This window comes from Geotrypetes seraphini, chromosome 14 (assembly GCF_902459505.1).
Source record: "Geotrypetes seraphini chromosome 14, aGeoSer1.1, whole genome shotgun sequence".
NCBI classification, from domain to species: Eukaryota; Metazoa; Chordata; class Amphibia; order Gymnophiona; family Dermophiidae; genus Geotrypetes; species Geotrypetes seraphini.
Window position 1 is genome coordinate 14,183,249 of NC_047097.1, and position 12,774 is coordinate 14,196,022.

At 44.4% G+C, this 12,774-nt stretch overlaps 1 protein-coding gene across 7 annotated transcripts in view; it reads left to right on the forward strand.

Moving 5' to 3' along the window:
* The window catches only part of RAB27A (RAB27A, member RAS oncogene family), a 120,548-nt gene that overhangs the window by 74,040 nt on the left and 33,734 nt on the right, over positions 1-12,774 (forward strand). For all 7 annotated transcript variants that reach the window (XM_033920316.1, XM_033920317.1, XM_033920315.1 and 4 more), the window contains one exon: positions 5,001-5,175. In XM_033920316.1, coding sequence (XP_033776207.1) covers positions 5,023-5,175 — 153 coding nt within the window. In that variant the 5' untranslated portion in view covers positions 5,001-5,022. The remainder of the gene's footprint in view (positions 1-5,000; positions 5,176-12,774) is intronic.

Genomic DNA, 12,774 nt, shown 5'->3' on the forward strand with positions numbered 1-12,774 from the left:
GTAAAAGGAGGGTCAAACTTCTAATTTCACCACCACAATCTAAATAAAGTGGTTCAGCATTAGGGCAGTATGAGAAAATAATTCATTAGTCTGGTTTTGTTATTTCACAGCGAACAAGGAATTTGAATTAGAAATTTTCTCATTTGCTGTTGGCTTTCTTGGCAAGTACAGTACGATTGGACCGCATCTGGAATACTGTGTGCAATTCTGGAGGCCACATTACCGTAAGGATGTGCTCAGAGTTGAATCGGTTCAGCGGATGGCCACCAGGATGGTCTCGGGGCTAAAGGGTCTCCCGTACGAGGAAAGACTGAGCAAATTGCAGCTCTACACTCTTGAGGAGCGTAGGGAGAGGGGAGACATGATTGAGACATTTAAGTACATCACGGGACGGGTCGAGGTGGAAGATGATATCTTTCTTCTCAAGGGACCCTCGACCACAAGAGGACATCCGCTCAAGCTCAGGGGAGGGAAGTTTCGAGGAGACGCCAGGAAGTACTTCTTCACGGAGAGAGTGATTGAGCACTGGAACAAGCTTCCAGTGCAAGTGGTCGAGGCACGCAGCATCCCAGACTTCAAGAACAAATGGGATACCTATGTGGGATCCCTGCGAGGTCATGCCAAGGGATAGGGTCACTAGGACTGAATGAGCGGGACAGTAGAGTGACAGTATAATCACAATTATACTTTAGGGGGTCAGTAGACTTAAGAGGTGGGTAAATAGTGTGGGCAGACTTGATGGGCTATGGCCCTTATCTGCAGTCATCTTTCTATGTTTCTATGATTGTTGATATGGTAGGTAAAGTGATTCCACACTATCGCACAAGTGTGTTCAGTATTTTGCAGTGACCATTATTAGGTGTTAATGTGCTTTTTGTCTTTGCCTCTGAGGCTACTAGCTAAGGCAGGGGTAGGGAACTCCGGTCCTCAAGAGCCGTATTCCAGTCGGGTTTTCAGGATTTCCCCAATGAATCTGCATGAGATCTATTTTCATGCACTGCTTTCAATGCATATTCATTGGGGAAATCCTGAAAACCCGACTGGAATATGGCTCTCGAGGACCGGAGTTCCCTACCCCTGAGCTAAGGTGACAATAGAGTGCTTTTTGTAATGAAACATCTGTCTGTCTAAAACCGATTTTAGGCTTACACATGTAACCAAATGGAGACCACCATGGATCTTTGGTTGCCATTAACCTGGCCCAACAGGTTTAGATAATATTGAGATGAGACTTTTTCTGCTGATCTAGTGAACTATTTAATCCACATATGTTGTTAGTGAATACAGATGGTGGCTCATGAAAAGCAGGAAGAGACCTCTGTGCTTAACTTCCTCCCCAGGCTCAAAAGAAAACTTTGTTTTGCAGCAACTCATCTCTCCACTGGGGAGAAGATCCTACATTCTCTGGCAATTCTTGTTCCCCCTTCTCCTAAATTTCCCTTCCTTTCCTCTCTTCTTTTGTTCAGCTTCTCTTTTTCACAGCCTAGGAGATGGGGTCCCCCGGAAATTACTTGAAGTCACTGTCCATACTTAACAAGGGATGTTTTTTTGTTTTTTTTTTACTTCTGCTAAGCTTTTGTATATTTTTTTTGATTTGGAAGTTCCTTCTTTAAAGGAGCTATCTATAAGCTCGATAACGTCCGTTTAGTTCAGGATTCCAGTGAAGAGGGCCTCAAAGATGACTTGAGTATGGTTTGGGGATGTCCTTAATTTCAGTCTGGACCTTCACCATCACTAGTTTATCATTGGAAGAGAGGCTGAATGAGATTAAGTGGCGGTCAGACCAGGGAACTGGTGTGACTCTCCTTTTGCGGTAGCTCACAGCATTTCCTGTAGTACTGTGAGCTGCCGCAAGAGGTGGTGGCAGCCATTTTAGAAGACAGCTGCAAGGAGGCAGGAGTGAGAGGGTTGCGCTTCCGCCACAAAGACCCCTGCTGGACCACTAGGTATCTTGGTAGGCCTGAGGAGGGAGGGGAATCATGGGTTTGCAAGGGAGATTAAAGGGTTGGGGTCTGGAGAGCCACAAGTTGCCGACCCCTGAGCTAGATAGATAATAGCAGAATATTGTCGATGTCCACTTAGCTGGGTGAAATGCTATACAGACATGCAAGAACAATCGGAGGAAATTTTCAGCATTGCTATCTGTATAGTGCTGCTGAAAATTCACAGTTAAGGGACTTTAGCGGCAGATCCTAAACATATTAATCCCTTTGAATATTGGGTTCCTATATTTTCAGCCAAACCGTGGTGTTTACTCTTTTGAAAAAGATACATAAATGATATGTCAAGGTCAATGTGAATTGCCTAGCAATTGTATCATCACAGCTTAGGAATCTTAGTGTCTGGGAATTATATCCTAGTACCAGCAGAATGCTGTCAGGAGGAGGCAAAGTACAGTAGCAAGCGTGTGTGCATTTTATTTATGCTATATACAGTAATTTTGAATAAACCAAAATAACTTCCAAAATCCCCAAAGTCCTATTCATATGGCAGCAGATACAGTGCAGATGTTGTTCTCTAGATGTCACTGGCATTATTAACCTGTTCTTTTTGTTTGCCCTTTCCCTTCTCAGGTGCCAGGATTTTGTTCAGTTTGGATGTCACATTCACAACCTGTGATGACCTGTACACTAATTACCAATTATAGTCAAACCTCGGTTTGCAAGTAACACGGTTTGCGAGTGTTTTGCAAGACGAGCAAACCTTAACTTGCAAAACAAGTGTTGACTCACTAAACGAGCTCTTGGCTATGGTGGCCCAGTGGTAGGTACCTGCCTGTGGGTGCCGCAGCCCCTTCAGTGGGATGGCTTCCTTTCCTCGGGGTCCCCGTGCGGCTGCCCTCCCGCTTCGGCCGATGCCTCTGCCGTCCACCAGTACCTCCTGGCTCCCGATTGAAGCCGGCCGCCATCCTGCAGAAGCATGCGCAGGACCTCTCAACTCCTGAGTCAAGCTGGCCGCAGCCCCGACAACACATGTACCACATACAAACACGCACGACGCATGTATGCTTCTGCAGGATGGCGGCCTGCTTCAATCGGGAGCCGGGAGGTGCTGGCGGACGGCAGAGGCCAAAGCAGGAGGGTAGCCGCATGGGGACCCCAAGGGAAAGAAGACACCCCGCTGAAGGGGCTGTGGCACCCACAGCCAGGTACCCACCCCTGGGCCTCCATAGCAAACTTTGGCTGTAGAAAGAATCTTCTGAGTTTGCATTATGGCCTATGGGGAACTTTGCTCTGATATACAAGTGCTTTGACTTATGAGCATGCTTCTGGAACGAATTATGCTCGTAAACCAAGGTACTACTGTACTTCTATACCTCCTACTGGTGTAAATATTAAGATTTCTAGTGCAATAGGTGAGATATTCTAGAATCTAGACAGATGGGCAATAATCCCTATAGCTGCATACATCTGCAGAATCCACTCCGGATTTTTCCTCTTGCCTCTGCTGTACTTCACTGGGTTATTTCGCTGTACTTACAGTTCTTTCCTTCTGCACGCATGCCTGCAGGATTGTTTGTTTTGCTGTCCCCATTTTATTCCTACCTTTTTCAGGAATTTTCACAGCTCTGCCTGCTTGAGAATACACAGACTTAGGTCTATAGCTGACAGGTCAATCTCACTGGGTACTCTGCCAGCTATGAAGCAGGAGGTGAGTGCAAGCTGTTGGGCACCCTTAGGAGACTCGGCGGTGTCTCGCAGGGTGCTGGCTGCATCTTCTCGCCTTCGCCCATCCCAGTGCGCATCTTTTGGTCCGCAGGGGTGGAGGTAAAGTCAGGCCAGGAGTCTGACTGGCAGCCTGAAGATCAGCTTTGCAGAAGCATTCCCAGCATTGAGGCAATGAATTTTCTGGCAGTGAATTTTCTCATCCAGCTACTTCCCTGCCCCCCCACCCCCCCCCCCCCTCCAGTCCAGATGAGGACTGATGCATTTGTTTCTGCTAGATACCTTACAACTGTGCCTCTGCTATAGTATGTGATTCATAATTTCTTCACTTAGCAAGTTCTCATTATGTCTGACCTGTACAAACTACTTCTAAAAGAATATAAAGTACATTATCTTCCATACTTCTGATAAAGGGTTTGGCTCTCCCACACCAACCTTCATATTTTATCTCGTTCTGTTTCCAAGGCGTCTACGAGTTAGCCTTTTCATTTCTTTGCACCTTTGTCTATCATCTTGACTTGCATCACGAGAGGATTCTTGGTCTCCACAGGTTCAGGAATTGTTTCGTCCTTTAATAGGCAAGTTCTTTTTTAAATACTACATCTGTACTTTATGCTTTGGTTAATATGATCCCGTGTGACAACTCAGTTATACTAATTTTAAACTTACTAGTAGGCTGCGTGAACTATAAGGCTGTTCATATGAGGGGGGGTGCTGAAAAGTTCTCAGCCCAACCAACCAACTTCCTAAATTCAGAGCGTTATTTTGCCACTCTTATTTTGTTAAGTGCCAATTTGCAGAAACAAAATTCTATGTTTTGACATTGTTTCAGAACATGAATTGAACCATATTCACATCATTCTCTTCTTGGTTGGGCGGAGAACTTTTCAGCACCCCCTCATAGCTATCCTGCATGCTTTTTAGATTCTTTAATTTTGTGATTTTTTTTTTTTCAATTTGTATTTTTGTTACTTTTTATTCTTAATTTTTTTTTTTTTTTAACTGCATTTTGATTACAATTTTTAATTGTGATTAAACTTGTGATTAAGGTATTTTTTTCCCCTTTTTAACATACCTTTAATTGTGATTGATTAAATTTTAATCGAAATGCAACCTTACTCTCTAATTCCCCAAATATTTCACCTGTGAACAGATTGTAAGTACAATATTATTCCTGGAGAAACTGCTTTAGTTTTGAACCTGAAAGAAATCTTTCTAAGACTCCATTGTGGGCCTTCTTTGCTAAGGATTTCTAATGACGAACAAAAAATAAAATCACTATGACTGTATAGCAATTTGATGATAACTAATGCATGTATTTTTTTTTTTTTTCAGGTCAACAACTGTTTGTCTCAGGATGGCGGATGGAGATTACGATTACCTCCTCAAATTTTTAGCATTGGGAGACTCTGCAGTGGGAAAAACTAGCTTTCTCTATCAGTACACAGATGGAAAGTTTAGCTCCAAATTTATTACAACAGTAGGCATTGACTTTAGGGAAAAGAGAGTGGTAAGTTCTGGTTTTACTATTAGAATTCTTTTTTAAATGGTGTTAGGCATACATATCTCTCAGTGATGTCCAGCATTTTTAAAAAGTCAGAGAATGTGTTATGGAATTTTGTTTAGTTTGATGTGATGCAGACTGTTGGGATTTCTTTTTCCTTAATGCTGGGTTTTACTAAGCCTCGGTAGAGGTTTCTACCGCAGCCTGGAGCGCTAAATGCTCTGACACTCATAGGAATTGGAGCATAGTGCTGGAGCATTTAGCACTCCGGGCCTCAGCTTAGTAAAAGGAGTCCTAAATCATCTTTTAAACATGATTGTTGTGTTGGCCATATTGAATTTCTTAATGATGGCTATTGTGTTCTGTTTAGAGAGCTGCACGGGAACGGGGACGACGGGAATCCTGCGGGACCCGCGGGCATCCCGCGGGTTCCCCCTTCGGGTCACGGGGATCCCGTGGGGACGCCCGCTAGGGTCGCGGGAATCCCGTGGGGACGTCCCCTAGTGTCGCGGGGATCCCATGGGGACGCCTTCGAGGGTCGCGGGGTTCCTGCGGGGCTGGATGTACTCAGTCGTGCGGCTCTTCTTCTCTCTACCTGCTCTGCTTGCAGCACAGAGCTGAACGGAAGTCTTCCCGACGTCAGCGCTGACGTCGGAGGGGAGAGAGGGCTTAAACAAAGCCCTCCCTCCCTCCGACGTCAGCGTTGACGTCGGGAAGACTTCCGTTCGGCTCTGTGCTGCAGGCAGGGCAAGTAAGGAGAAGGAGAGTAGCTTCGCGGTTCGAGTGAGTGGCTACCAAGGGAGGGGAGCGGTCCGCCCCGGTTGCAGCACAGCCGGCCAGGTCCCCTTACTTTTGTGGCACTTCCGCGACCGACCGACAACAGCCCCGGTCCGACAATCCTCCCTGCCCTGTAGCCACGAATCTAAATTACCTTCTTACAGCAGCTGTAAGAAGGTAATTTAGATTCGCGGTTAAGGGCAGGAAGGTTTGTCGGACCGGGGCTGTTGTCGGTCGGTCGGTCAGGGAAGCGCCACAAAAGTAAGGGGACCTGGCCGGCTGTGCTGCTCCCGGGGCGGTAGAGAAGGAGGGGGGAGAAGGACGCTGAAAGCACTGAAGATGAAGGGGTGGAGAACGACGCTGAAAGGCCATGGGGAAGACGGGCAGGGGGGGAAGGACTCTGAAAGCACTTCTTGATTCATTTTCTCTTAATACACTGATCCACTCATTAGTTATCTCAAAATTGGATTATTGTAACTCCTTATTAAAAGGAGTTTACCAAAAGGATATAAGGCGTCTTCAACTCGTTCAAAATACTGCAATAAAGATTATCTCAGGTTCCAAAAAATTTGATCACGTCACACCCTTACTTCAAAGTGCTCATTGGTTGCCAATTTCTTATAGGATTACTTACAAAATAGCTCTTTTAGTCTTTAAGACATTAAAATCCAATACTCCGGCTTTCATAGATAGGCTCTTGATCCCATACAGTTCTTCTAGAACTCTCAGATCATCTTCACAATGTACTTTAAATGTCCCCTCTTTAAAAATTATTGGAACCCGCCGTGCTTCAATTTTCTCCGTTACGGCACCAATGTTATGGAACTCTCTTCCTTTGTATTTAAGATTAGAACAAGATTTAAAATATTTAAAAAGAACCTTAAATGTCTTCTTTTTAAAGAAGCCTTTAATTGACAGATTACAAATTCTCATTTTTCTAGATATCCTTTCGGTCTCTCATTTTTCCCCTTATCTCCCCAATGTGTTTCCCTTTTATGTAATCTTTTAACAAATATTGTATTTCCTCCCCACCTTCCCATTGTTATCAGCTGTCTTCTTGTCTAAAGTTGTTTCCCAGTTTGTTTATATGAATTGTAATTGTATAAGTAAGTCCACTTTATTTTATTTATGTAAAACGCTTTGAAATTTTAAAAGCGTTCAATCAAACAATAATAAAACTTGAAACTTGAAACTTGAACAGAGGGGGAGAAGGATGCTGAAAGCACATGGGGAAGACAAAGGGGTGGAGAAGGACGCTGAAAGGACATGGGGAAGACGGGGGGGGGGTGGAGAAGGACGCTGAAAGGCCATGGGGAAGACAGAGAGGGAGAAGGACGCTGAAAGGACATGGGGAAGCAGAGGGGGGAGAAGGACACTGAAAGCACATGTGGAAGACAGAGGGGGGAGAAGGTCGCTGAAAGGAAATGGGGAAGAGAGAGTGGGGAGAAGACGCTGGCAGGGAAGAAGACAGAGATGCCAGACTATGGGGGGAGCGGAGAGAAGAAGATGGGTGCCAGACCAATTTGGAAGGGGGAAGAAAGGGAGAGGCACAGTAACAGAGCAAATGGAAGATGCAGAAGGAAGAGAGACAGTGGATGGAAGGAATTGAATGAGAACATGAGGAAAGCAGAAACCAGGCAACAAAGGTAGGAAAACAATTCTATTTCTTTTTTTTTTTTGCTTCAGGATAAAGTAGTATATTAGTTGTGTTGATAAAAATTTATAGAAGAACTAGAAAAACTCCCAAACCCCAAGATCAAAACTGTAATCAGGGGTAGAGACCACTACACAAAGAGAGGAGAAGGAACTAACATGTTCCACTATCAATAACCTTAAGAAAATTAACTCAAAATTATAAAGAGAGCCCTCAGTCACACAGCCACCTCCCGCAGGAGGCAAAGGCTGTCACTGGCTTACACCAACAGGTGTCAACTGTGAAACATCCTAGGGCTCTCTAGTGAAATTTAGTGCAAAATAACACAAACAGTGCTTAAAGTGCTTTTGTATTTTAAATTGTTAATTCTCCCATTCAATGTGGGTAGTCTCTACCCCTGATACAGGGGGGTTAGAAAAAACAAGTGTCCAATTTCAACCAGCAAAAAAGAATGAAGGTACTTAGCTTCTTCAAAAAGGCAATCAGCGTATCACCACAGTCCTACGGGACTCCGTTTCGGGGGAGTACTCCCCCTTCTTCAGGAACAGCTGACGCTAGGCAGGAGCCGATCAGTCTTCAGGCTGCTGCTAGAAGGCAATAGAAGAAAATGGCGCTTGACCAGAAAGGACGCCTCCGATTTAAACCGACAGACTGAGAGGCGTGATCCAAATGGACGATCACATGATGCTACACAGGTGAGCCACCGAAACAAATTACTATCACGTATACCAGACCAGTTCTTACATTCAAAAACAAACAAAAAAAATTTTTTAAGAGATGATAAATAAACAATCAAAAGATCAAAAAATAATGAGTACCCGAGGCCAAATCAGAATGTATGATGCCACTCAATAAAATCATTATGTCCTGCAGGGGTAAGGGTTTGGAGCTCGTAAATCCAAAACTGTTCCCTCCTTTGTAACCAAGCTACCTTGTCCCCTTGATAATCCGGAAAAACCTGCTCAATAATAGTCCATTTAAGATCTTGAAACATATGGTTACATTGTAAACAATGAGGCACCATCGGAGATGTAAGAGACTGAGTATTAATACGACTACGATGTTCTATGAGGCGCGTTCTGATAGTCCTTTGTGTGCGCCCCACATAACTCATCCGGCATGGACATGTAATGATATATATAACCCACTTAGATGTACAAGATGTATTAGATTTATGAACATATTGTTTGTGGGTCACTGGGTGTTCCCAATGCGGACCTTCGATAGTGAGGGCACATATATCGCAGGTGTTGCCACATTTGGTAATTTTGAACTTGCACTGAAGAGTATTTGGATCGGACCACCCGGTCAGCGATGTTTTTAGGCCTAGCGTAAGCAATACACGGGAAATCCTGAAACTCGGGGTGCAACTGCAGAACATGCCAGTGAGTCCTAATACTCCGGGCGACCTCAGAGGCTTGATCAGAGAAGGTTAGGACACAGATGATCTTGGTGTCTTCCCCTGTGGGAACTTGAGAGAGCAGCAAGGCTCTGTTGGCATACAGGGCCCTGTGATAGGCTTTAGAGAGAACTTTGTGTGGATACCCCCGCTCTCTAAAGCGGGCATATAATGCTCGGGCTTGCCTGCGAAATTCCTCCACATCAGTACATAACCTGCGGATACGCAGGAATTGGCTGATGGGTAAGGACGTCTTCAATTTGGTGGCTCTGGTAGAAACCCGTTTACAAAGTATGTATTTTTCCCAATTAATATTTTCAAATTAATAAAGTCTTTTTGCTTATTTGTAAATGGGTTTCTACCAGAGCCTTTAATTCAGTAGCATAATTAAATGAAATAACTATTTCTGAAGTTTATAGGGACGGGCGGGGACGGAAAGGATTTCTCGCGGGGACGGGTGGGGACGGAGGGGATTCCTCACGGGGACAGGTGGGGACAGAGGGATTCCTCACGGGGACGGGTGGGATTCCTCACGGGGACGGGTGGGATTCTTCACGGGGACGGGTGGGGACGGGTGGGACTTTGGCGGGGACGGGTGGGATTTCTGTCCCCGCGCAACTCTCTAGTTCTGTTGAATTGTCATTTTTACCTCTGCTTTCCCTGCTGAAATCTGTTTTGACCTTATTGGAACAAAGCTCAAACTGCAGAGCTGTGGTAGAACTCATTGTGCATTAGCTTGCTGTCAAGTAGTAATTTCTTAGAAACTTCTTAATCAGCTACTGGGTGGATAGGTATCTACTGTACCTTCAGCTGTCTGCTATGAACTAGATGGAAATCCAGAACTTTGATAAAAACTGGGTGTCTTTAACATATTGTACACTTGCCTTCATGTGATATGCAGGGTCGGGAACATACTGATAGTTCCGTCTCAGCACTTTCTTTCGGGATTACTATTAGCAGTTGTATGCGGCCCCAGGGGAACCTGGTTTGGAAGTTCTATGTATTTGGAGACGGTGGACTTACCCTGCTTATCAGACCAGATATATTTCTGAGGAGGAAGCAGATAGAGTGATTGCCCAAAGTGCATTACTGAAAACCCTGGGTACTTGGGCAGAGTTTTATAAGATTTGTCGCAGCAATATTACTTTGCCGTTAGTTCACATGTTTAATCATGTATAAAGAATCGAGCTATTCCGGAGGAGTCTTCGGGAAGCCCACATAGTGGTTTTACCAAAACCAGGGTGAGACCCCCTGTGTCCTGGATCATATAGGCCTATACCACTTCTTAACTATGAAACCAAGCTCCTAGCGAAAAAGTTGGCTAACAGATTAATACGGGTGTTGCCTGATCTGATTCACAAGTCTCAGGCTGGTTTTGTGTAGGGTCACTACATTGTTCGTAACCTGCAGCAAATTATTGTAGCGATGGAGACGGCAGATAGAGATTGGAGGCCTTTTCTGGTAATTAGTTTTGAAACAGAGAAGGCCTTCGATCGTGTCCGTTGGAATTTCCTTTACACTGTGCTCCATTCCTATGGTCGCTACATTGTTCGTAACCTGCAGCAAATTATTGTAGCGATGGAGACGGCAGATAGAGGTTGGAGGCCTTTTCTGGTAGTTAGCTTTGACACAGAGAAGGCCTTCGATCGTGTTCGTTGGAATTTCCTTTACACTGTGCTTCATTCCTATGGTCACTACATTGTTCGTAACATGCAGCAAATTACTATAGCGATGGAGGCGATGGATAAATATTGGAGGCCTTCTCTGATAGTTAGCTTTGACGCAGAGAAGGTTACTTCGTACAGGGCATTCATACTCTGTATAGGAGTCCATGTGCTCATCTTTGGATTAATGGCTGCCTCTCTGATCCCTTTCCATTATATAGAGGGACCAGACAGGGATGCCCACTCTCGCCATTACTTTTTATATTTACACTGGACCCCCTTTTACAGGATATTTACACTAATCTGGAGATTAAGGGAGCACGGTTGGAAGGACATGAGTTTAAAGTAGCTGCTTTCGCAGACGATTAGTACATCTGTTGAAACCCCAGACTTCCCTTGTGACTATTGAAAATCATCCATGAGTATGGAGATTTCTTGGGTTTTAAGTTAAATCTAGACAAATCAGAAGCAATGGCTCCCTTGGAAAGTTTAGGTAGGGAGTGGGGCCCCTCTTTTCCACTTAGTGAAAAGAGTCCTTTGCTCATTTATTTGGGAATTTTGCTCCCGAACCAGATTACCAATTTGTATGCTATTAATGTTCAACACCTCTTGGACACTACCAGGAAGCAGTTGGAGACTTGGACATCCCTCCCATTATCGTTAACTGGCGGATTAGCCTCTATAAGATGTCTCTCTTTCCTAAGTGCCTGTTCTTACTCCAGGTGTTTCCCCTGAAACTACGAATGGGGGATGTAGCTAGCTTACATAAACTACTTTGTAAATTTTGTTGGGTAGGCAGAAAACCCAAGCTCTCTTTATCCAGGCTATTTGGGGGTTGGGAGATGGGCAGGCTGGGGCTGCCAGATATTAGGACATAACAAAGCCTGCCTATTGAAGCATCTATGTGATTAGTTGCAGGGGAGACAGGATTATGGCTATTTATTTTTTGAATGGGCTCTTTTGGCTCCTTACCATTTTGCTTCAGTATTACAGGTGTCATTACGTCTTCCTTCCATTCCATCTTTGATCCAGCTGAGTTATATGGCCTTTGAGGGATGTATGGAGAATGCTGGTCTTATGTCTGAGGGGCAACCTGCAAATCTCTGACCTATTGCCTATTTGGGGAAACTTGGAATTCCCTAAGCCTTCTCCATCTGGGAGACCTCAGGAATCTCTTTACTGGAATGTCTGGTGGATTCTGAGTTTTCTCAACGGGATTTTCCGGGCTGGGGCTGCTGATTTGCCTTTCACCAACTTAAGCATTATTTTCTCTCTTTAGACCGTACTGCAATTGTCTTTCACTTGGGTGTTAAACTAAGAGGGTTTTTTAAAAAAAATACAATTGCTCCTGATTGTCAAGTTTCAAGTTTATTAGGTTTTTATATACCGCCTATCAAGGTTATCTAAGTGTTTTTTTACACTCAGGTACTTAAGCATTGTCCTTAGATAACAGGTATTAATTAGGCTCTACTGTCCAAAAGGCCACCAAAGATTTTTCTTCTTTGAAAGCTAGTTGGGAGCAAAACTTGGAAATAAATCTCTTACTAATTGGGATGTGGGGGCTAATTTATGTACGATACCTACTGTTGCTTACAGTGCCTCCCTTCAAGCATGTAGATATTGGTTTTTTCATAGGGCGTACATTACTCAGTCACAGCTCCATCACATCGGTGCACTAAAATGCTTTTTAGAGAGTGCTACCTATATTCATGTTTTTTTTGGACATGTCCAGGTGTGTGCCTTTTTTGGAAGAGGGTATGTGCTTAACATGCGGATAGTGGGCCAAGTGATACCCTGTACTTCTGAGTTGTTGTTTTCGGGCCTGCCGGGAGCTTCTGTTTTTGGGGGGAGGGGGACATTTCCATAGATCAGGAAACTTACCCCCTCTTTTACAAAACTGCGATAGCAGTTTCTAGCATGGGGAGCTGCACTGAATGGCCTGCGCTGCTCCCAACACTCATAGCAACTCAATGAGCGTCGGGAGCAGCACAGGCCATTCAGTGCAGATTCTAGAAACTGCACTGAAACTCTAGAAACTGCTATCGCAGTTTCATAAAAGGAGGCTTTAGCTTATTGGGTCATAAAACTATATTGCGAGTCTGGACTACTGC